General features: G+C 35.2%; 1 protein-coding gene and 1 pseudogene across 2 annotated transcripts in view; both read right to left on the bottom strand.

Annotated features, from left to right (window-relative positions):
- SPIRE1 (spire type actin nucleation factor 1) overlaps positions 1-25,112 on the bottom strand; it is a 235,225-nt gene that overhangs the window by 71,580 nt on the left and 138,533 nt on the right. For both annotated transcript variants that reach the window (XM_072604189.1, XM_072604188.1), the window contains exon 4: positions 22,572-22,697. In XM_072604189.1, coding sequence (XP_072460290.1) covers positions 22,572-22,697 — 126 coding nt within the window. The remainder of the gene's footprint in view (positions 1-22,571; positions 22,698-25,112) is intronic.
- On the bottom strand, positions 818-1,426 carry LOC140501021 (activated RNA polymerase II transcriptional coactivator p15 pseudogene; annotated as a pseudogene).

The raw sequence follows: 25,112 nt of genomic DNA, 5'->3' as shown, positions 1-25,112 counted from the left end.
AAATGAGCCATTTTGCATTTCATAATGTTCTCTATCTCTTGTTTGGTCATAAATTTCTCTGGAGAATACATGGAGAATAAATCTGTCATAAACTATTCATTGCTTCCCTAATTTGTTTATATTTATCAGCCTTTATACCTAGATCGTGTATCCTTTTGGACTTAATTCTGGTAAATGGTGTTAGGCATTTGTCTATGCCCAGTTTCTGCCACACTTTTTTCCAGTTTTCCCAGCAGTTTTTATCTTATCACCAGTAGCAGTGAGTTCTTATCCCAGAAGCTGGTGTCCCTGGGTTTATCAAACAGTAGACTGCTATAGTTATTGACTACTGTATCATATGTACCCAGCCTACTTCATTGATCTACCCCTCTACTTCTTAGCCAGTACCAAGTAATTTTGATGATTGCTGCTTTATAATACGATCTGAGATCTGGTATAGCTAGGCCACCCTCCCTAGCATTTGTTTTCATTAATTCCCTTGATATTGTGAACGTTTTGTTCTTCCAGATGAATTCTGATATTATTTTTTCTAGCTCTATAAAATAATTTTTTGGTAGTTTGGTATGGCACTTAATAAGTAAATTAATTTAGGCAGAATTGTCATTTTTGTTATATTAGCTTGGCCTACCCATGAGCAACTGATGTTTTTTCAATTATTTAAATCTGACTTTATGTGAAAAGTGTTTTGCAATTGTGTTCATATGGTTCCTGGGTTTGTTTTGGCAGGTAAACTCCCAAGAATTTTATAGTGCCTACCATAACTTTATTTATTTGTTTTCCACTCAGAATACACTTTTAATGCACATTTTAAAAAAAGATTCATTTTACAAATTGTTTTGCAATTCAAATAAACAATAACTTGGAAAACAGTTTAGAAAACAAAAGCCAATGTAAAGAGACTGATTAAAACAAACTAAAACAGTATGGGTTTCATATGGCTCTGATTTGACAATAGTCTTATTGCATCATCACTATCAGAAATCTGTTCTTTCCGCTTGCTCCACTGTTCTGGATTTAAAGAACTACCTTTTCTACAAGTTTCATTTTACCTTCCTGATGTATCCAGTATTCTCTAATATCAATTAGGATTTTTCCTTTAAAGTCCCGAACACTGATATATCTCATTTTTCCAATCTGGAACATATGCTCATCTTGGGTGCTGCTTTTGCTTGGAAGAATCTGGTGCTTTAGAACTTTCTCCTGTCTTTTGCTTCTTTACAGGTTTTTCTGGAAGAGCTTGCTTTTTCCTCTTTGTCTTTTTTTTCAATTTCACTGTCACAATCACTCCCAGATGAGCTTGAAGACACAAGTTCCTTTGATTTGGGCATCACTCTGTTCCTGTGGCCACACACTCTGCTATTAGCTGAGGAGTCTACTATAACTTTAAATTTCTCTTTCTATCTCTTGCTTTTGGGCTTTGTAAGTAACACATAGAAATGCAGATGATTTGTGTGGGTTTATTTTGTATCCTGCAACTTTGCCGAAGTTGTTTATTATTTCAAGTAGTTTTTTATTTGATTCTCTAAGTATATCATCATGTCGCCACCAAAGAGTGATAACTTAGTTTCTTCTTTGAATATTCTAATTCCTTCAATTTTTTTCTTCTTTTATTGCTAAAGCTAACATTTCTATCACCATACTGAATAATAGTGGTGATAACAGACATCCTTGTTTCACCCCTGATCTTACTGGAAATGCATCTAGCTTATCCCCATTACATTACTGCTTGCTAATGGTTTTAGGTAGGTACCACTTAATATTTTGAGGAAGGCTCCATTTATTCCTATGCTCTCCAATATTTTCAATAGGAATGGGTGTCAAGTCCCGTGTTTTAACTGCTGTTTCCTTTCTTGGATTTTCGTTTTCTTTGGATTTATGGACATTTTTACTGCTATTCTTTCAACACTGTGCCTGTTCTTTATGGTATCTAGTTAGTTTGTTTAATATATTTTAAGTAGTTTTTTTCCCATCACACTGCTTTGCAGTTTGCCCTTTCGATTAAATTTGTAGAACTCCAGAGAAAAACATTCTTACTAGCCCCATAACGTCAGAATTTATTATTTCTAATAATGAGCTTTTTGTGATTCCTCTTCATTAAAGAATTTTTGTGGGTGTTGAGGGGGAAAGGAAAAACTCTGTAAGGTGAAAAACAGACTTTAGCTTTAGATGGGAAAAGTCTATGCTTTATATCAGTGGTTTACAAACTTTTTGGGTTCAGGAAAAATTTATACCCTTAAAAACTATGGAGGACCTAAAAGAGTTTCTGTTTATGTTGGCTGTATCTATCAATATTTACCATATCAAAAATTAAAACTGACAGATTTTAAAAATATTTGTATATTAACTTAAAAATAACTAATAAAACTATTAGGTATTATGATAAATAACATTTTCCAAAATACATTTTTCCAAAAAAAAAATAAGTAAAAAGAGTTGCACTGTTTTTACATTTTTTTAAAAATTTCTTTAATATCTTGCTTAGTAGAAGACAGCTGGATTCTCCTTTCTGCTCCTATATTCAATCTGTTGCAATATGTTGTTTTGGTTGAAATATATGAAGAAAATATAATCTAACATAGATACATGAGGAGAATTTTAATGGGCAAACAACATTATTATTATTATTATGAAAATAGCTTTGACCTTGTGGAGCCCCTGAAAAGGCCTCAGGGACTCTCAATGTCCATGAACCATACTCTGAGATCTGCTGACCTAGGTAAACAAAATTCTACCAACAAAAATAAAAAGGATGAAAAACATATGTTTTGAGAAAATCAATTAGGTAAAAATGACATACTACCTTTCCATATTCACAAACTGAGCTCTAAATTGATGAAAACTGGATGATTGAAATATTCATGACCGCTCTGAAAAGATCTAAGCTCAATTGCAGCTTCAGACACTTAATAAGCTATGTGATCCTGGCCAAGTCACCCAATCTCTGTCTCTGTTTCCTCATCTATAAAACGAGGATAATAGTAACACATACTTTCCAGAGTTTTGTGAGGATAAAATGGGATAATGTTTATAAATCACTTTGGAAATCCTAAAGTGTGATATAAATGCTATTTTTAAAATCATTTTTGCTATCATTATGATTGTTAGCAAACCTCAAAATGTAAAGTTCCCACACAACTTTACATACATAGCAAGTGATGCATAACTTGCATAATAAATATGCCCAAAACGTTGTCAGTGCCTGAAAATATCATGAAGAAATATATTTCTTAGATGCCTATATTGTACCAAAAATCAAACATAATGGTCTTCAGTGCTTTTTAGGTTTATAACAGGATAACAGAAAGCATAAAGGGTTGGAGTTTATGAAAACACATTTTGCTGGAGGAGGAAAAACAGAGGAGAGATGCATTTGTAAGCAAATTTATAATATCTTCTTTAATCTGGCACTATTGATATTGTTTTGATGGGGACATGTATTCTCCTTGCCCTGAAACACAGAATTTTAGAACTGGCAGAGACTTTGAGAATTACAAACAATTGGAGTTGGGGGCTAATTTACTCCAAGCAATCCCAAATACTTTCCCTACTCCATAGGACAATTTCTCAACCAGAGGAGAGATTTTAAGTCTGGAGGTGACTGCACAGGTTCCTAGGAAAGTGGGGAAAAGGCTGTTGTAACTATTTATCAAATCAGTTATATATTTTTTATGTTTTGACAGTTTTTGTTGGGTTAAATAAAGTCTTTCTCAGATTCAGTGCATGAACCTGAGTGCTTGCATTGAAGGTGAAGGTAAAGATTTTCGGCAGAGAACTAGGAAATTCGGAATTGGAGCACAGGTCAAAAAGTACATGAGTCAACTGTAAACACTACTGGTCCACGTACATCGAGACTTCCTGGACCACAGATAACATTAACAACCAAAATGAAAACATAAACTACCTCTCTACCATTGTAAGATAGATTTTCCATCTCCTAGAATTCATTTGAGTATAAAAGAGTTAAGGAAATAAATTTTACTGATCTAAGCTATTTCAAGTGTCAAGTTTTCTTTGCCATGAAAATGGTTTGTGAATTACAAATGTAAATACCTTTATTACTTCTTCTCAAAACATAAAAAATGTTATTAACAAGAAAATATCTAGAAAATTCCTGTCCCACTAGGCCTTTATGTAATTATAATTCTGATATTTGAGTTCACCAGTGAATGAATAAAAAAAAATTAAAAAAAATTAACACTTACTGAATCAAAACAAAGACCTTCATGCTCATGATTAGAATCTGTTCAGCAATAAAATTAAATCAGTTTTGTAAAGCAGTTACAGACTTATTGGCCTGATACTAGAAAATTATATCCTAGCAATTATATCCTTGTCTTTCTAACATGATATTGTTGATTTTTGCCTGAGCAAATGACAGCTGCTTCAATATTTGGAATATGGTGAGAAGTTCCATCCAGGAGAAACCACATGGCAATTCATGTCTATTTTTCAGACTCATTTTCCAACTAGCAATTATAACTTCTTTGTGTGCCAAAGCTTTTGCTTACTAGAATCTTTTAAAAATTACTTCCATGAATAAATCGTTCAGAGCAATTTGAATTCATTTATATCGGTGAAAATGGTATTTCAGTTGACCATTTTGAACAAAACAAAAGGAGAAAAAAAATTCTACCAAGAATCACAGAAATTCTGAGTTGGTTAAAAGGGACCACAGAGGTCACAGGGTCTGACCAGTACCCTTCAACATCCTTTGTACCTACCACAATCCTAGCTCAAGGCACTGAACAAACATTTGTTGATCAATTGATTGAGACAGACCAGGGAATTATCTGTTTCCAGACCAAGTAGGAGGCTATTACAGTATTCTAGGTGAGAGGTAACTATTTTGAACTAAGTAAGTGGCTATGTGAGAGAAAAGAAGGTAGAAATGAGAGATGCTGTAGAAGTAGAATCCACAGAATATGGAAGTAGAATGGATATTGTAAGGGTGTAGGGGGTGGTGAAAGGGAATAAAGGATGTTTTAAGGTAGCAAACCTGGGTGACTGGAAGGTCAATAATGGCTCTCTCAACACAGATAGGAAAATTTAGAAGGTTTAGAGGAGAATGTCTATTCTACAACATACTTTACAAGAGACCATTCTTTTCTTGTAAAAGTCAAGTAAGGGGGAATTATTACCAATCTCTTGGAGTCCATTCCATATTTTAATACCTCTACTATGTTGTAAGTTTTTCCCAATATCAGGATTGTTTGCTTCTTTACAACTTTTTGATTCTTGCCTTTGGGGTTAAATAGAATAAATCTAACCCCTTTTCCACTAACATTTGAGGATAGCTAGTTTGTTCTCCTTCCCCAGATCTTTTCACTTCCAAGATTAAACATTTCCATCCTTCATTCCTTTAATCAACCTCATGACTCAAGGCCCTTTACTAGCCTGGTTGATTTTCTCTGCGCTCTACTCATCTTACCAATGTCTTTCCTAAATTGTAGTACTAAATACACTACTCCAGATATAGTCTGACCAAGACAGAGTATAATAGGACTTATTCTTTATCCTAGACACTCTACTTCTCCATTGAATATAAACTAAGATTGCATTAGCTTACTAGGCCTGCCATATTACATGGCTAGCTCATATAAATCATGGAGTCAACAAAATCCTCAAGCTCCTCTTCCAATACAGGTCTGCACCTTCTTGGAGAGTTGCCTGGGGCACTGAGTGCTTAAGTGACTTGCCCTGGGTCACAGAGCCAGTATGCATCAGAGATAGGCCTTAAACCAAGGTCTTCTGAAGGTCATGCTGCCTCTCAAATGCTAGATAAATAAATGAATATTCATAGATTATTTTTATTGGCTATTGAAGTATTTATTATCTGATTCAAGGGTACATTATCATTTGTCCAAAACTTCTTTATAGTACACATTTCTAAAAATATAACATTATTATTGTTTCTTGGACAGAATAAAAATTTTAAATATAAAATAAAATATAAAAAAGAAAATCATTTCTATGTTAATTAAGGGATTCAAAAACATTAAAATTATAAACCTTAAAGTTAATATCTAGTTAAATTTGATATTTAAATATTCTACCAGAAAAATAGACAGAAATTACATTCCCTTGTAACAGTCTGCCCACAGTGTTCTAATTCTACAGTATTTCTACCTCCTTTTCAACCATATAGCTACCATCTTAGTTCAAAATCTCATTACCTCTCACCTAAAATACTGTAATAGCCTCCTACTTGTTCTGGAAACAGACATTTTCCTGGTCTCAATCAATCAACAATAGTCTTTGTTAAGAAAAGGGCATAGTATGACAGGAGTTATGGGAAGACTTCTGCTTCCCTTTGGCATACTGGGTAAGATCTTCCTTGAATCTATCAAAAATAGAATATTTTTTCCTTTACTCATCCTCACTTCTTTCTCCTTTCTAGTCAGCAATCTACACCACAATAAAACAATCATCAAATAATCACATAATTTTAGAGCTAAAAATGTTCATAGTTTATGTCTTAAACCTATTCAGAATCACCATAGCGGAAAAAGGAGTAAAAGCCTAGAATCAATTGTTCTTAATGAGATGAAAAAAATCAAAGCACTCCTTTAAAGGCACCAACATTTACAATAAGATCAGTAATTCAAACAACAGACTAAATGACGATTGAAAGGAGCCCGAGAAAATTCAGAATAACAGATGATCTAATTAAAATTCAACAAATGGCATTCTTACAGACATCTGGTGGAAAACACTTTCTTTTACAAGTGATGAATTTGCAAGATTGGCAGGATCTAAATCCAGTCTGGCAACAAGAAAAGATTTCTATCTGACTTTGATAATATACTTTGACAATTCACAGGGGAATAGTCTAGTAAAAGATATACTTTAAATATTTAAATGAGAGAACTCTTTGATGGTTTTATTCCCTTGAGGCTCTTCAATGATTTTAAGTAACAGATAGCCTGTATTCAGAACACACATCAGTGACTCAACTTGATTTCAAACCCTTGTAATAACAGTGAAATTTATAACATGCTGCTGGTTTGGGCATGTGGTCAGTAAGAGAATGGGCTGCCAAAGGCTTCCAGTTTTAGTCAACAAAGAAATACTTAACAACCAAATAACCAAGTCTTTAGAATTTAAATTATCCATAATAATGCTAGGCAAAGAAAGACTGGGTAAAACAAAAATAATGATCATAAAACAATTTCTACCACAGATATCAAATTATTGACTATATTCAAACTTCATCCTATCACAAACCCTTCAACTGTTTAAAATCTTTTCAGGTATCAGAACCTCTATTTAAAATCAAAAAGTTTTATGTGAAACCCTACACAATAGTCATGATAATATTGGTATATCCTTTAATACTTCAAGTATTTGTAGTTTCATCAGCGCAGGGCTAATCACAGTCTCTCTAGATCTTCATAGGTTGCTATATAAAAAAACACAAAAATTAAAAACTCACCGGGCTTCCAAACTTTTGGAGATAAGTCTCATCAAACTTAGCTGGGCTGGTCCTTGGAAGATATATATTCAAACCTTTGTCTACTTTGAGTCTTTTCAGCTTGAGAGGATAAAGCTAGAGTCTACATTCTGATTGCATAGCTACATTCTCTCCAACAAACAGGGTAAGACACCCAAAAAAAGGACACAAGTAGACGAGGTTTTTAAAAATTATGTGCATGCTATATAATATTAATCATGAAAGAAATCTCATTATTTTTAATTATGTGATATTTCAAATAATACATTTTAGTAAATGAATCTTTAGAAAAGTTTTAGAACTAGGCTACAAAAGGAAACCTACTGTCTTAAATCAATAATTAAGTGCCTGCCATGTGCTCGTCACTGGGATATAAAGAAAAAAATGAAATTGTCCCGTGTGTGTGTGTGTGTGTGTGTGTGTGTGTGTGTGTGTGTGTGAGAGAGAGAGAGAGAGAGAGAGAGAGAGAGAGAGAGAGAGAGACAGAGAGAGACAGAGAGAGACAGAGAGAGAGACAGAGAGAGAGACAGAGAGAGAGAAGAGAGACAGAGACAGAGAGAGAGAATGAGAATGAGAGAGAATCTATACTCCCAAGGAATTTACTTGCTAAGTCCTAATACTTAGTTTATATCACAATGCTAAGACAAGTTTGGTTAAGACCCTAGAAGTGTAAAAACCATTCCTCCATAATTATCTACTTTAATAAATTGCAGGGATGAAAGAAAATCATTCAGGAAATTCAAGTTTGCTGATTCAAAAGTTTTAAATAAGGTCAAATGAACTGAAGTTACTTAAGCCCTACACAAGTGACAGTTCATCTTTTAATAACTACTACTTCTTTTCCTTACAGCCAGAAGAGGAAATTGCTTTCCTCATTCAAATAAATTCTATCTAAATTTTAAAATAATGTGAGAACAGAAAAAAAGGAGGAAAGATCAATGTTCTTTAAAGGAGGAAAGATCAATGTTCTTTTATAGGCTACAAATAAACAAGAAAGGTAAAACTTTACTAAATAACTAAACATTCTAAGATTTGAGACCTATTAATTTTAAAGAAAACTCACCTTAGCATTAGCAGAAATTAGTTGAATACATACTGCCTTGATGATAATCATAACAACAGGAATTTAATGAAAAACATAATATATGCACTGTTTAGCTAAAAAATATAATTGAAATGTCTGAGTTTTTAGTTATAACTGTCCTAATAGAGGTTTTTTAAAATCCCTAAAATTTAGTTACAATTTTCCTGTAAATTCATAGGTATATATATGAATTTACTTCCACAAATAAAATAATCAAATTATATTTTCCTGAGAGCTATAAAATTAGTCTGAAAAATTATAGTGAATCATTTTATTCATGTGGAATGACAAAATGTGATAATGTCTACCAAGAGTATTGCAAAATTTAAAGTGCCATATTGTACTAAAAGTGGAATGTACCACTTGTCTCAGTTATGAAGGTCTTATACGGTAAATTTATAGCAGGTACTTATAGAAACAAAATGATTAAACTGAACTTTCCTAATTAGAGTTAGGATATCCTAATTGTAAAGCAATCTAAATATTCAATGGGCATGTGTCATCAGATAAACATGGGCAGAACTAACTGGAATCTGTCAAGCACTGTATTCTTAATAACCCCTAGTCTCAAAACCCTGTCTTGTTAACATAAATGTTACCCAATGAAACTATAGTCGCAAATGAAGAAAACTCAAAATCTCAAAAGAATGAACTTTGTGGGTGTCTTAAAGGTCAATGGAGAGATTTATGTTAGGTGCAAGTAGCCTGAAGCAAAGGAAAATAAGTAAGAGCTGCACTGGCCCCAATAAAATGTAAAAAGGCCTACATAAAGGCTTCCAGAAGAGTAGGCAGATACTTCATGGAAGATCTACCAGAAAAATGCACAAGAATCACAAGGATAAGGTAAAAAATCACACAGGATAAGAAGATACATATGAGTTATAATCTGTACCCATGGAGAAAATAACAGTGTCAGTGAGATCATAGGCTAAACTCCCATTTTTGATAGGAAATTTAAATCAAATCTACCTTAAGTGTAAGTCAATACAGATAGCTGATAAGTAAAGCTACTCAATATACCTTGGTCAGCCAAACTACAAAAGATGAGATCAAAAAAATCTGACGTATAAGCAGGATCATAGGATTATAGATCTAGAACCAAAAGAGACCTCACATGATTTAGTACAACCACCCCATTTTAGAGATCTGATAAAAAAAAGGCATGGGAGATTGTGACTTTCCCATAGTCACACAGGCAATAAGCATTATAGTCAGAATGTAAATCAACGGACTCTAACTCCAGAGCCAATAGCCTAGAAAATACCTAAGCGGTCACTTAAAAACTGAACAGCTAATTGTACTAAATTCAGAAGGTGAGTAGGAATACTATAAATAATAAAATTATGGTTCTTCATTAACAATCAACTAATCAAATATTATTTTATAGTTAAATAGTATGTACATTTTAAGTAAGTTCACAATAATTTAGTTTGCTTCTGTCCTTAAGTGGATGTTTACATTATAAAACCACCACTTTTTTATGCTGATCTAAAGTAAAATTCCCTTCAAGAATTTACTACATGCTGAACACTAAAGTCAAGTAACTGGCATTTTTTTTTTCATCCTTTTGGCCTTTTGGTTATAATAAAGAAATTCTGTAATTCTGAAACTGAAAGCCTACTTAAATATGGTTAACATAATAATTAGACTAACAGAGAGGGTCTGCAACAACAGTGGAAACATATTACTAACATTTAAAGGGTTTTATGAATGATTTTTGTCAAAACTACTCAGTGCAAGGAAATCTTGCTTATAACTTATGTCTATAAGCCCAGATTATATGAAATAGTCTATGAAATCAAGGAAATATTAAAATCTGAAAAAGAAAACCTGAAGCACTTCAGGACACTGAAAATATAAAACTATAATGAAACCTCCAGAAATCACACTTAATAATGAAATAGATGACAAATATGTACATACTTAGACTGAAATTCCAAAAGGTCCTTTTTAAGCTTGAAATTAGGAAATTGCCTTGCAGACTAATTATACCAAAACAAAGTAATTTTTAAAAGCTGGTATCAGCTGTATCCATCATGAATGAACATATTCTCCCACAGTATTTGACAAAAAATACAAAAACATTTCAGGACCTGCACAAAGTAGCACATGCAGTGGCTCACTGCCATAGTAAGAACCATATGAAAGGTGAAGCTATCAAGGATTAATCAATAAGTAAATATTTATTAAGTACTTAGCATGTGCCAGGCATTGTGCAAAGCCCTGGGGATGCAAAAAGAGGCAAAGGACAGCCCTTGTCCTCAAGAAGCTTACAATCTGATGGAGAGGCAGCAAAAATATGTCAAAAGAAGCTATATACAGGATAAATAGGAAATAATTAAGAGATGACACTATTATTAAGAGGAGTTGGGAAAGGCTTCCTGTAGAAGATGGGATTTTAGTTGGGACTTAAAGGAAACCAGGGAAACTAGAGCAATCCAAGCATGGGGGACAGTCAGAGAAAATGTCCAGGTCCAAGAAATGGAGAATTCTGTTCATGGGACAGCAAAGAGGCCAGGGTCAATGGATCAAAAAATACATTTTTGAGGAGTGGAGCAGGACATAAGAAAATTGTATTAGTAGGAGAGGAACAGGTTGTGAAGGGCTTTGAATAGCAAATAGAATATTTTGTATTTGATCTTGGGGGCAAAAGAGAGTCACTGTAATTTATTAAGTAGTAGGATGAGATGGTTAGACCTGTACGTTAGGAAAATCACTTTGGTAGATGAATAGAAGATGGACTGGAGTGGGGAAAAATCTGAAGCAGGTAGACTCATCATCAGGCTATTTCAAGAGGTAATAAGGACCTGTACCAGAGTGGTGGCAATGTCAGGAGACATATAATGAAAAAATATTTCAAAGATTGTGACAACAAGTTTGTTGTGACAATAGATAAGACATAAGGGGTGTGTCTGTGTGTGTGTGAAAGATAATGAGGTATCAAGGAGAGCATCTAGGTTGCAAGTCTAAGGGATTGGGAAGATGATGTCACCCTCTACAGTAATGGAGAAAGCTGGAAGTGGTGGAAGTTTAGGTGGAAAGATAATGAGTTTTGGACATGTGGAGTTTAACATGTCTACTGGACATCCAATTGGAAATGTCTGAGAGGTACTGTTGGAGATATGAAATTGGAGGTAAGGAGAGAAGTTAGCACAGGATAGATAGACTTGAAAATCATCAGCATAAAAATAGTAATTAAATCCATGGAAGCTGATGAGATCACCAAGTAAAGTAGCATAAAGGAGAGAAGAGAAGAAGGCCCAGGAGGGAACCCTGGGGGACACTTGTGGTTAGACTACAGGTCAGAAGAGACATTTGGGTTGGATAAAAAGATCTGAAAATCATTTACTCAGAGATGATAATTGTATCCATGGGAAATGAAGTGATTGGCAGGACTGGAAATATAATTAGGAGCAAAAGATTCAAGAGAATAGTACTGTGTGGAGTTGCATTGGTTCACTAAGGGATCAAGAAAGGAATGAGAAAAGAGAGTAGCTAATGCAGGGTTGATGATCCAGGAAAGTACTGAAGAACTGGAGGATTGAGAATAAAAAATATGGTTTGGAGTTACAGGGCAGAGGGAGAGGGAGAATAACAAGAGTATGATCAAATAAAGAAACTCAGAAATCATAACATAGAGGTGGAATACTTGTGAGTGATAGCAAGATCAAGGAAATGGTCATCTTTATGGTTGATAAAATGCAAGGGAGGAATAGAAATGAATAAATTGAGGAACAGGGAAGTTAGGATGCTTGAGAGATTATCAATATGTACACTGAAATTCCCTAGCATGAGGGAAGGTGGCCTATCTCTACCAGATCTCATATTGTATTATAAAGCAGCAATCATCTTGGTACTAGCTAAGAAATAAAGGGGCAGACCAGAGGAATACTCAAGACACAGTAGTCAATGAATACAGCTATCTATTGTTTGATAAACCCAAGGACCCCAGCTTCAGGGATAAGAACTCATTGTTTGACAAAAATTGCTGGGAAAACCGGTAACAGTGTGGTGGACCAATGCCTGACACAGCGTACAACAATAAAGTCCAAATGGATACATGATCTAGGTATAAAGACTGATACTATAAACAAATTAGGGGAGCAAGGAATACTGTATATATCAGATTTATGACAATGGATAAATTTTTGACCAAACAAGAGATAGAGAACATTATGAAGTGCAAAATGGATAATTTTGATTACATTAAATTGAAAAGTTTTTGCACAACCAAACCTAATGCAACCAAAATTAGGAGGGAAACAGAAAACTGGGAAAGCATTTTTGCAATTAGTGTCTGTGATAAAGGCCTCATTTCTAAAATACAGAGAAAACTGAGTCAAATGTACAAGGTCAAAGGATATGAACAGGCAGTTTTCAGAGGAAGAAATTAAAGCTATATATAGTCATATTAAAAATGCTCTAAATCACTATTCACTAGAGAGATATAAATCAAAACAACTCTGAGGTACCACATCACACCTATCAGATTGGTTAACATGACAAAACAGGAAGATGATAAATGTTGGAGAAGATGTGGGAGAGTAGGAATACTAATTCATTGTTGGTGGAGCTGTGAGCTGATCCAATCATTTTGGAGAGCAATTTGGAACTATGCTTAAAGGGCTATAAAAATGTGCATACCCTTTGACACAGCAATATTGCTTCTAGGACTGCATTCCAAAGAGATCATAAAAATTGGAAAGGGTCCCAAATGTACAAAAATATTTATAGCAGCTCTCTTTGTGGTGGCCAAAAACTGGAAATCAAGGAGATGCCCATCAATTGGGGAATGGCTGAACAAGTTGTGGTATATGAATGTAACAGAATACTACTGTGCTATAAGAAATGATGAACAGGAAGACTTTAGAGAGACCTGGAAGGACTTAATTGAACTGATGCTGAGGGAAAGGAGCAGAACCAGGAGAACTTTGTACACAGTAACAACCACCGGGTACAAGAAATTTTTCTGGTAGACTAAATCCTTTCACAGCAAAGCAAGGACCTAAAAAATTCCCAATGAACTCTTGAGGCAAAATGCCTTCCACATCCAGAGAAAGAACTATGGAACTGGATCACAGAATGAAGCAGACCATCTTCTCTTGTGTTTTGTTTTGCTTTATGGTTCCTCCCACTCATTTTAATTCTTCTATGCAACATGACTAAGGTGAAAATGTATTTAATACGAATGTATGTGTAGAACCTATATGATTGCATGCCATCTTGAGGAGGGAGGGGGAAAGAGGGGAAGGGTGGGAAAAAAATCTAAGATATATGGAAGTGATTGTAGAAAACTGAAAACAAATAAAATAATTTTTAAAAAATTCCCCAGCATGAGAGTATAATGGTAATTTAAATGGAGAGATCTTTCCCATTCATTAATAAGTCCATGTGACCTGCCTAGATTACAAGGAAGCCTAAGTCACATGAGTCTGAGTCACATGAAGCCCGTGGTGGGAGGAGTTTGCTAAATGGGTGGAACAGGAAGAGGCAGAGCTAGAGCAGAGCTGGGAGGAATTGGTCAGAGTCTAGTCAGAGCTAGGAAGGATGCAGGGAAGCAGGCTGCTAGCTACCATGAGTGAAAGAGCTTGTTTGTGATTTTGTTTAAGGGAGCCTACTTATCATTTGTTTAATGGAGCTGGTTTGTAGGAAGCCTAGCAGGGGGAAGGCATGGGGATGGTCTTGTTCTCTGTATTGTTATTGTGTACAGATTTTTGTTGCTATGTTGGATTTGGCTTTCTAGTGTCTGAATAAATGTTTTGGTTCTGTCTTCCATGGAACAGTCTGTTGTATTTCGTGATTCGGAACTATGCCAGGATATTCACAGCTGCTGCAGGCTTTTGTGAATATCGAATCGGTGCTACAGAGGGCAAGAATTGTGAAGAAGAGAAAGACTGTAAACCAGGCATTAAACTCACTGAGGAAAGAAGAATGTCCTAGAGGGTGGTAGAAAAAAGCTACCAGAACCTTCAATGGGTGATAAATACAGATCATACACACCTCAAAAGAGGAGAGATTACTACATGATGGTTAAAGAAGAGTCTGGATTTAGCAATGGGGAGTAAGGAACACTGCAACTTCCTTATCATGACCAGTGATTCTGGGTATGAGTTAAGTGTGCAACCAGGGCTGGAAGCGGGGAGGCCCAGGTCAAAAACTGCTGAAATACTTTTAGAATAAACAGGTATTACTTCAAACCAGTGGGGTCCAGAGTTCAGAAGAGATGGAAATGTAGATTTAGAGATCATTTTTAGACAGGTGATCCTTGAACCTAAGGAAATGGATGAGGTCACCACCGAGAGGAAAAGAAAAAAAAAAATGTGAGAAGGGAGAAAAAAAGAGAAAAGTGTAGAAGCAAAGAATGGGATATAGAAGGAAAAATGAGAGAATCATGAGGAAGAGAGGAGAGAGCCCCCAGTGATTCTACCAATGAAGGGATACTCCTATGTCTACTGAAGATGGCCCTCATTAAAATAAGTAAGGCCTTTCGGCCTCTATCCAGCAGGCATCAGGAATGAATTAATTCCAAAGATGGAGACTAATTTTCACCATTCTAAACCCTTCTATATCCAGGTCATCCAGCCTTCATAATTAATAATAATAATGATAGTTCATATTTCTATAGCATTTTAAGTTGGTTTAAAAAGCACTTTCCTTACAATAATCCTGTGAAAAGCAGCATGGTATCTGCTGAGAAAAATAATAATAGCTAACAGGTGATTTGCCTAGGGTCACAAAGGTAGCTACCCTGAATTTAAATTGTGGTTCTGCCACTTACTGCATGAATGCAAGTTATTTCATTTTTTTCTGGGTCCCAGTATCATCATCTATAAAATGAGGAGGTTGTCCTCTAATACTGTCCCCTAATGTCCTCTAATATTCCTTCCAGCTCTAAATGATCCTAAGTATCATCATCAATGTTTTACAGATTAATTCATTAGGCCCATCAAGTGACTAGCCCAAAGTCATATAGCTAGTGATTCAAAGAGCTGTGATTCAAAGCCTGGTCTTTCTCAATACCAACTACAAGAACAACCACTAAGCATCTAGAGTTTAAAACAAACCAAAACTATTACAGTGGAGTTCCATTTCCACAAATCATAAATTGAGGAGAATTATCCATTTTTATCAGAAATAAGAAACAGGTCTGTCTGTGGGAAGGCTGAACTTACCCTGTGATTACAATAAATCACAGTATAGCAATACTCTCAATTCAAGAGATAAGCCACAAAAAAATTCTTATTAACCCCAAAGGACACACAATGGGCAAGTAGCCAAACTAGGCCGCTTGATAAGACAGTAAGGCTTTTACTAAACTTTCAAAAGAGTGTGCTATCCCAGAAAGAACACTAGATTTAGGGTAAGAAATGCTGGTTTCAACTCCCATCTCTGCCTCTTAACTACTTTGTGTAAATGAACAAGTCACTTAATAAATGTGGACCTCAGTTTCTCATTTGTAAAGTGAAAGGCTTATTCCTATATGATTAAGTTCCCGTTAAACTCTAAGTCCTATGATCCCCTGAATTCTGCAAGCAGACTGCTGCTACTGACAAGAACAGACTGCTTTAGCTCTCTAATTCTGACATGAATGACCCATTCTATAGAGTATTTTTCTTGGTGTTTCCAAAGGGTGTTCTCAAACAAGACAGACTTAAGGGCTTCTCAAGCAGCTATTATGTGCTGTGTACTATGCTGAAAGATGGGAATACAAAGACTCACATTTCAAATGCAGAGACAACATGTGTGTGTGTGTGTGTGTGTGTGTGTGTGTGTGTGCAAATTATAATGTAAAACTAGTTATTCATACAGGTCTCACAAGGACTAGGTGCCTTACAGACAAGGTAGTTATTGAGGCATCCTGGGATCAGTAATCTTCCCAGTCCAGAAAAAGAATGCAAAATGTTATGAGAATAATCACCTGAATTTGTTCTTGTGTTCTTTCTACAGACAGACAGACAACTAGAGGTATGTATGAACGTACACACACACGTACACACACACACACACACACATTTAGTACCTTGAATACCTATACAATAAGTATGGACCCTATGCTCACATCTTGTGATACCTAGACAAGAGATGTATGCCACAGGTATATTAGGAAATTTTCTTGCAATTCCAGAGGAGAGTAAGAGAAAAGAAATTACCCTCCTGGGGTCAGCCCCCAGGATCAGATCCAGTCTGAGCAAGTCCAGGGGCTTTGGGTGGCACCCTAACTCTTAAACACTCAGATAACTCCTCAAGAATGTATGATGGAAATGTATGGACACTCCCTCCAATGACATAGATTACAATTTCTTACAAATTAGTAGATGGATTTAAGAGTTTCCATGGTCAAAAATTTCATCATTCTGTGACTAACCTGATGACAAGCCTTTCCAAAAGTAAGTTAAGCTGGTCTCCAGAAAAATGGTTTATTTTTAAAACCTTTAACCTTCAATAAAAGGATTTGTTCTGTGAAGCCTGGATTCAGTTAAAGGGCTGCACTTGAGGACCTAGAGTGTCACATGTGGCCTTGAGGCTGCAGGTTCCTTTGCATTTTGGCAGTACCTGTCAAAGCTTGCACTTCATTGTTACAAACTTTGACAATCCAGGTTTACCTCCACATCATGATGAGGCACTGAAGGAAAAGTTTAGTAGATAAATGCAACTATACAAAATAATAAATATTGCTTCCTAAGTTCAATTTTAAAAAGACAAAGATAGTCGTCCTTCCAATCATCCTAGTTCAAAAGCTCAGTGTCATCCTGTACTTCTCACACTTCCTTACCACATATACCCAATCAATTGTCAAATCGAGTTCCATATTATCACTTAACTTCAATTCCTTAACTTAACTTACTTAACATACTGCCAACACCTTAGTTCGGGTCTTCATTATATCTGGCTTAAACCATTGCAACAATCTCCTAACTGGTCTCACTACTTAAAGTTTCTCTCTGATCCAATCCATTCGTCACACATCTACTAAAATGATTTTCCTTTTTTTTTAAAAAAAAATTATTTAGTATTTTATTTTTCCCCCAATTACATGTAAAAACAATTTTTAACATTTTTTAAAAATGTTGAGTTCCAAATTCTCTCTCTTTCTTTCCTCTCCCCTCTCATTAAGAAGACAGGCAATTTAATATAGTTTATACATGCGTAGTCATGCAAAACATACTTCCATATTAGTCATGTCATGAAAGATAAATACAGACCACAAAAAAAAAAAAACAAGGAAAAATAAAGTTTAAAAAGTATGCTTTAATCTGCAGTCAGACTCTATTAATTCCTTCTCTGGAGATGAATAGCCCTGTTCAACATAAGCCCTTCAGAACTGTCGTGGATCATTGTATTGCTGAGAATAACTAAGTCATTCAGAGTTGATCATTGTTCAATATTGGTGTTACTGTGTACAATCTTCTTCTGGTTCCACTCATTTCACTATGCATCAGTTCATATATATCTTTCCATGTTGCTCCAGCATCTTGCTCATCATTTCTTATAGTACAATACCACTGCATCATAATTATACACTACAACTTGTTCAGCCATTCCTCAATTGATGGGCATCCCTTCAAATTCCAATTCTTTGTGACCACAAAAAGAGCTATATGTCCATATAAGTCCTTTTCCTTTTTGCTTTTTTATCTCTTTTGGGATACAGACCTAGTAGTGGTGCTTCTAAGTTAAAGGGAATGCAAATTTTATAGCCTGCTGGGCATAGTTCCAAATTGCTTTACAGAATGGTTGAATCAGTTTACAACTCCACCATCACCACACTTATGTCTCATTTTTTCCCACATCCCCTCCACCATGTCATTTTCCTTTTCTGTCTTATTAGCCAATCTAATAGGGATGAGGTAGTTCCTCAGAATTATTTTTTTTTTTTAAAGCCAAAGAAAACAAAGTTTATTAAAGATTCGCTTAATTGGGTTGCCTCTTAAGGAGCCTAAGCCTTTGTAATGCTTGTTTTCACAAGCGGGCCAGATAGAATCCCAGCTAGACAGAGTCTGAGCTGGATTGCATCTGAGCCCAGAATTATTTTAATTTACATTTCTCTAAACAATCAGATTCAACTCATACCCATGTCCTCTCTATGTAGAGTCCTCTCTAACTGTCCTAATAATGAGAAAGTTCTTAGGAGTTACATGTATCATCTTCCCTTACAGGAATGTAAACAGTTTAACCTTATTGAATCCTTTCTGACTTCTCTTTCCTGTTTATCTTTTTACACTTCTCTTGAGTCATGTATTTAAAAGTAAAATTTTCTCTTTAGCTCTGGTCTCTTCATCAGAAATGCTTCAAAGTCCTCTATTTCACTGAATGTTTATTTCCCCTCCTAAAGGATTATACTCAGTTTTTCTGGGTAAGTTCTTCTTACTTGTAATCCTAGCTCCAATCCTTTAACCTGAAAGTTGTTGTATCTTCTGTGGCTCTGATTATGGCTTCATAATATTTGAACTGTTTCTTTCTGGCTGCTTACAGTATTTTCTCCTTGACTTGGGACCCCTGGAAGTTGGTTATAATATTCCTGGGAGTTTTCATTTTGGGATTTCTTTCAGGAAATGGTAGATTCTTGCAATTTCTATTTTTACCCTCAGGGTCTAGAATATCAGGGAAATTTTCCTTGATATATTTCTTGATAATTTCTTGAATGATGATGTCTAGGCTCTTTTCTGATCATGGCTTTCAGGTAGTTCAATAATTCTTAAATTATCTCTCCTAGATCTATTTTCTAGATCAGTTGTTTTTCCAATGAGATATTTCACATTTTCTTCCATTTTTTTCATTCTTGTTTTCTGATGTTTCATGGAGTCATTAGCTTCCACTTACCTAATTCCAATTTTTAAGGAATTATTTTCTTCAGTTAGCTTTTGTACACCCTTTTCCATTTAGCCAATTCCGCTTTTTAAGTTTTCTTCTTCAGTGGATTTTTGCACCTCTTTTATCATTTGACCTATTCTGTTTTTTAAGGTGCTAGGTTTTTTTCAGGGTGTGTGTGTGTGTGTGTGTGTGTGTGTGTGTGTGTGCGCACGCACATGCATATGTATGCCTCTGTTACCAAACTGTTGACTTTTTTTCATGATTTTCTTGCTTATTTTGTTTCCCAATATTTCTTCTACCTCTATATGATTTTTAAAATCCTTTTTGAGTTCTTTTCTAGGAATTCTTTTTGAGCCTGACACCAATTTACATTTTTTTTTTCTTTCAGGCTTTGGATATAGCAATTTTGACTTTGTTTTCTTCTGAGTTTGTTTTGATCTTCCCTGTCACCATTTTAATTTTCTACGGTTAGATTTCTTTTTTGTTGTCTGCTCATTTCCCCAGCCTATTTCTTTACTTTTAACTCCATGTTAAAGTGGGACTCTGTTTCGGGGGGAAAGAGAGGATTGTCCCAAGCTTCAATTCTTTCCTGCTACTATTCTCAGAGATAGTTCTGGGTAATCTATAAGTTTTCAGTTCCTCCAAAGTAGTATGATGTGGAGGTATAATCACTGCTCTAGTAGCTTTTGTTCTGATCTGTGAGCAATGACAAGCTCTTTTTCCACTCTTGAATTGTGACCAGGGTCCTGGCTCCTTCATGGCCACAAATTCTGGTGTGCTAGTATTCCTCATCACCCTGGAAGATTGCAACTCAGATATGCAGACAGGCAATGCTACAGAGTACTGCACCCAGTGCCAGCAAAGGGACCCCTATAATCTCCTTCTTAACCAGCTGTCTGATCCCCTTACCATCTATGGGCTGAGAGCTCCAAAAGTTGCTGCTACCACAGCTGACTCAGTTGCCCCAAGTACTGCTGCTTTCACTGGTGCAGGCTGAACTTCACTTTCACCTCAGTGTGACAGAACTTTCTTGATGACCTTCTAAGTTGTTGAGCTGGAAAATTGTTTCACCTTCTCCTTTTATGGGTTCTGCCATTCCAGAATTAATTTTGAGTTGTCACTCAAAGTTGTTTGGGGGGCAATTTGGGAGAGCTCAGGTGAGTCCCTGTCTTTTCTCCACCATCTTGGCACCTTTAAAATGATTTCTGCAAAACATAAGTCTGACTGTCACTTGCCTAACTTAGTAAATTTCAGTTGTTCCTTTTTGCCTCTACAGTCAGATAAACTTCTACATACTCTGCAACTGAGTGGCACTAGACTCTTTTCTGTTCCTGACACAGGGCATTCCATCTCCAGATTCCAAGCATTTTCATTTGCTGACCCCTGTACCTTGAATTGTCTGGATCCAATAGGCTTCATTAGAATGCTAAAAGAATCCATGATACAAAAAAGCTTAAGATCTCGTGATCTAGTCCAACTCTTCTAATTTTATAGATGAGAATTTCCTCAGCCTGACATTTAAAACTCTCCATAACACAGCTATAACCTACCATTTCAGATTTATTTCATCCAACTTCCTTTCATGCACTCTACATTCCATGCCAATTGGCTTACAATTCCCCTAACTATGCATTCCGCTGCAAAGTATGAATTTACTAAGGAGAAATTAATCAAAAGTTATCCAGTTTTTTAAAAGTCCTGGTGTTATATGGGAAAGACCACGAGACTTGGAACTGGAAGAACTGAGTTCCAATACTGGGCTTCTGCCACTTCGTAATGGTGTGATGTTATCATTCATTTCTCTTGAGCCTCAGTTCCCTCTGCTGTAAAATGAAAAGATTAGATTAAGCTCCCTTTTAGCTCTGTGCTATTTTTTGAAAAAAGGAACAAAGGCAATGATAACATGTCATTGTAAAATGGTAGAATGATGCAGATCCTAGTGGACTATGATTAAACAACCCTAAGAAATTTCACTGGATGAAATCTTGGATTAACTCCTGCTTGAATCCAGCCTTCTAAATCTCTTTTCAGTGGTTCCAGAGCAGAGAGGATATAAATGTCAATGCTGCTTTATTTTAGATTATATACTTTAGTCAGAAAAGAAATGAAAGATGATGATTTACTTTCTCAAATAGAATCATCTGTTTAGACTTTTATATATATTTTTGATATTAAATGTTCAGCTCAGACTTAAATTACAAGTAACTAAGTAATCTATGTTAAAAAGGAGACAGAAGTATCATGGGTAAATCAAATGGCTAAAATGAAGTTTGGGGTTATATACTTCTTATTTTTAATCTCCTTTAACCATCAAAGATTTTTTGAACCAATCTGTAAGATTTAAGTTTTACCTTCTTACATAAAAGATTTTTTTTAATAAATAGAGAAACAAGAGAGACAAAATGAGGAACAAAGAACACAGAAAATTCATTAAGTAAATAAATTCCAATTTGGTTGTATTCATAAAACACTTTTAAAAAAATCTTCCAATTTAAACATGGGATTCCTATTATATTTAAAAATAGGAAAAATTCCTGAAGAAAAAAGTAAAAGGGTGTTTTGTTTTGTTTTTTAAACATTGAACAAATGTTCAGTCAAATAAATGACACAGGATCACAGACTCTTATAGCTTCAATATTTAGTAACTGTGTAGCCTCCCGCCTGTCATCAAGTCATTTAACATCCCAGGCTCATTTTATCATCTATAAAACAAGGATGATATTTGTGCTACCTACTTTACACAGTCGTTAACCTTAAAGTATTATCTAAATGAGAGCAATTATTGATTACAGCTGGATGAGACCTTAGAGATCATCTATGTATGAATCCCTTCTACAAAGAATTGTTAGCATTCTGAATGCAAAGTATTTCTGAATAGATTCAATGAATTTTCAAAAATTCTCATGATGTGGAAGCATACAATATTTTCTCTTTTGTTTTGTTTTTTCTTTATCATGGTTCCTCCTAGTCATTCTAATTCTTCTTTACAACATGACTAATATGAAAATATGTTTAATAAAAATGTATATATGTATATGTGGAGCCTATGTCATACTGCACACTGTCTTAGGGAGGTGGGAGGGGAGGAAGGCGAAGAAAATTTTAAACTCAAAAGCTTATGGAAGTGAATGTTGAAAACTAAAAATCAATCAATTAAAGAGATTCTCATCATGGTTAAGGCATGCTTATCTTCAAAACTCCAGTAAAATATCAAACAGTACTTACCTCCTTTGCACTCTTAATTTTGCTAAGAAATGTGTGTAACTCCATCGTTTCAGCAAATAACGCTCTGCATACTGCCTGGTAGTGGTTTGGTGCCTCTGATTGAGTTGGGAGATGGGCAGCACACAACTATGAAAAAAAAACAGTAAGATAATAAAAATGGTTTTTATGTGATTTTTTTCTACACAATTAATCACATACTACAAATCAATCAATTAACAGCATTTATTCATTAAGCACCTGCAAAGTTCCGGAACTCCTGGCTAGTGCTGCCTGGTGTCACAAAGACAAAAAAAATGAAACAATCCTTATTCTCAAAGAGCTTATCCTCTAACAGAGGAAACAACATGTATATACTTAAGCATATACAAAATAAATGCAAGGTAGTTAAATACAAATTATTTAGGGAAGGAAGGCACTAGCATTTGTGTGGGGATGAGAAAAGGTTTTGTGTAGAAGGCAAAGTCTGAATTTCACCATGAAGGAAATAATGGATTCTATCAAGCAGGAATGAGGAAAGAGTACTACTTTCTGGGGAAGAAGAACTGCTAGTACCAAAGCCACATAGATGAAGAGATAAAGTGTCATATTTGAGGAACAAGGAGAAGATTAGTTTGACTGGACTATGAGATTTAGGGAGAAGAACAGTGCACAATTTAGGTTACTTGATTGAATCATTAATGCCCTTTGACCTATATATAAAAAAAATTGCAAGACATTCAACATTCAGCCTCAGGAGAACTTTGAGGAGGCAAAAACATTTTACCTGTACCATAAGGCAGCCAAAGGAAAGACCCTTTAACCCTACCCCACTCCTCTGCCCCTTCTATGTCAACAGATATAATGGACCAGTAGAAGGCAATGCATCAAGCAGAGAAACACACCTAAGAACACACATGGATGCAAGGAGACCTTCACCACAGTCAGTTTCGGGGTAACAAATCCTTGAAGCAGAAAGGAGTGCCATTTATAGAATAAAAAAGACACCCAATCTTAAGGAGCTCAAGTGAGCAGCCCATTCTACAGATTTACACCTCAAGGCAACAATATAAGGCCTTTATAAATAAAAAAAATAAAAACAACTTCTAGTCACTGAAATACCAGGAGATGAGTTATCCTTCTCTACATCTGTATCCTACACAAGTTGCCTTCCCACTACTATAGGTTGAGTTCACACTTCCTACATCTGTAGAACCCTCTTAATAAATGCCTTTACTTTCAAAAACTAAGTATATACTGGCTGAGTGTTCATTGAGGGGCAGAGCAATAAGAGCTAAAATGCTATATCGTTAGGAGTAAACACCCACAGGGTTATCCCTGGAATCTGAAGTAGCAGTCAACAAACATTTATTAAGTACATACTATGTGCTAGATATTGTGCTAAGCAATGGAACTCAGAAGATCTGAGGTGCTTAGGGTTCCAGCACTACCAGCTCTCTTTCCCCACCTGATTCCTCTGTATCAGTTCTTCGTCTTGCGCCTCATTTGTATAATTACTCTTTTTTTACCTTTTTCCATACCATTTTGCTTTTCAGGATCACATCATGCTCAGCTCTACCCCAATCTTTCTTACAAAATACTCAATTACTAAAGACAATTGTAGGCATACGTTTTACATTTCCATGTATAAAAAGTAAACAATTTATCCTTATCGAATCCCTTGTAACTGGTCTTTAATGTTTATCTTATATTTCTCCTGGATTTTGCATGTCAAAATGTGACAAAATCCTGAAAGTCTGTCAATTCACTGAAAGTCCTGTTTTTTTCATTCAGGATTATACTTAACTTTGAGGAGTATGGTATTTTTTGGCCTCAACCCTAGTTCTTTTGCTCTTTGATATATGGTGTACCAAGACTGTGGTCTTCTAGTGTAGGTGCTGCTATGTCTCACGTAATTCTAATTGTGGCTCCATGGTATTTGAATTGTTTTTTTCCTGATGCTCATAATACTTTTTCCTTAACCTGGAGGTTTTGAAATTTGGCTATGAAGGTTTTCAGTCTAAGATCTCTTTCAGGTGGGGAATTGGTAGGGAATTTCTATTTCTACTTTCCCCTCTTGTTCCAAAACTTCAGGGCAATTTTCCTTAATTATTTCTTGTATTATTATATAATATTATAATATATATATTATATATATTATAATATATATAATATATAATATATATATTATTATATTAAGATACTTTTTTTGATCATAGCTTTCAGGTAATCCATTCTTATGTTTTCTTGTCTTGATCTATTGATCGGCTGTTTTTTTTATGAGATATTTCAAATTCTCTTCTATTTTTTCATTCTTCTTATTTTGTTTTTTCTTGGCCTCTTATAACGTCATTGGTTTCCCTTTGCCCGATTCTAATTTTCAAGGAGTTGTTTTCTTCCTTATGATTCTGGATCTCCTTTTCTAGTTGGTTAATTTTCTTTTCATAATCTTCTTGGTTTTCTTGGATTGTTCTTATTTAAATTTTTTTCCCTCAATCTCTCTTATTTGATTTTTAAAGTCTTTTTTGAGTTCTTCTAAGAATTCTTTTTGGGCAGGTGACCATT

Source organism: Notamacropus eugenii, chromosome 4 (assembly GCF_028372415.1).
Source record: "Notamacropus eugenii isolate mMacEug1 chromosome 4, mMacEug1.pri_v2, whole genome shotgun sequence".
Taxonomy (NCBI): domain Eukaryota; kingdom Metazoa; phylum Chordata; class Mammalia; order Diprotodontia; family Macropodidae; genus Notamacropus; species Notamacropus eugenii.
The sequence above is the reverse complement of the archived record's forward strand: the minus strand, read 5'-3'. Positions and strand labels throughout refer to the sequence as shown.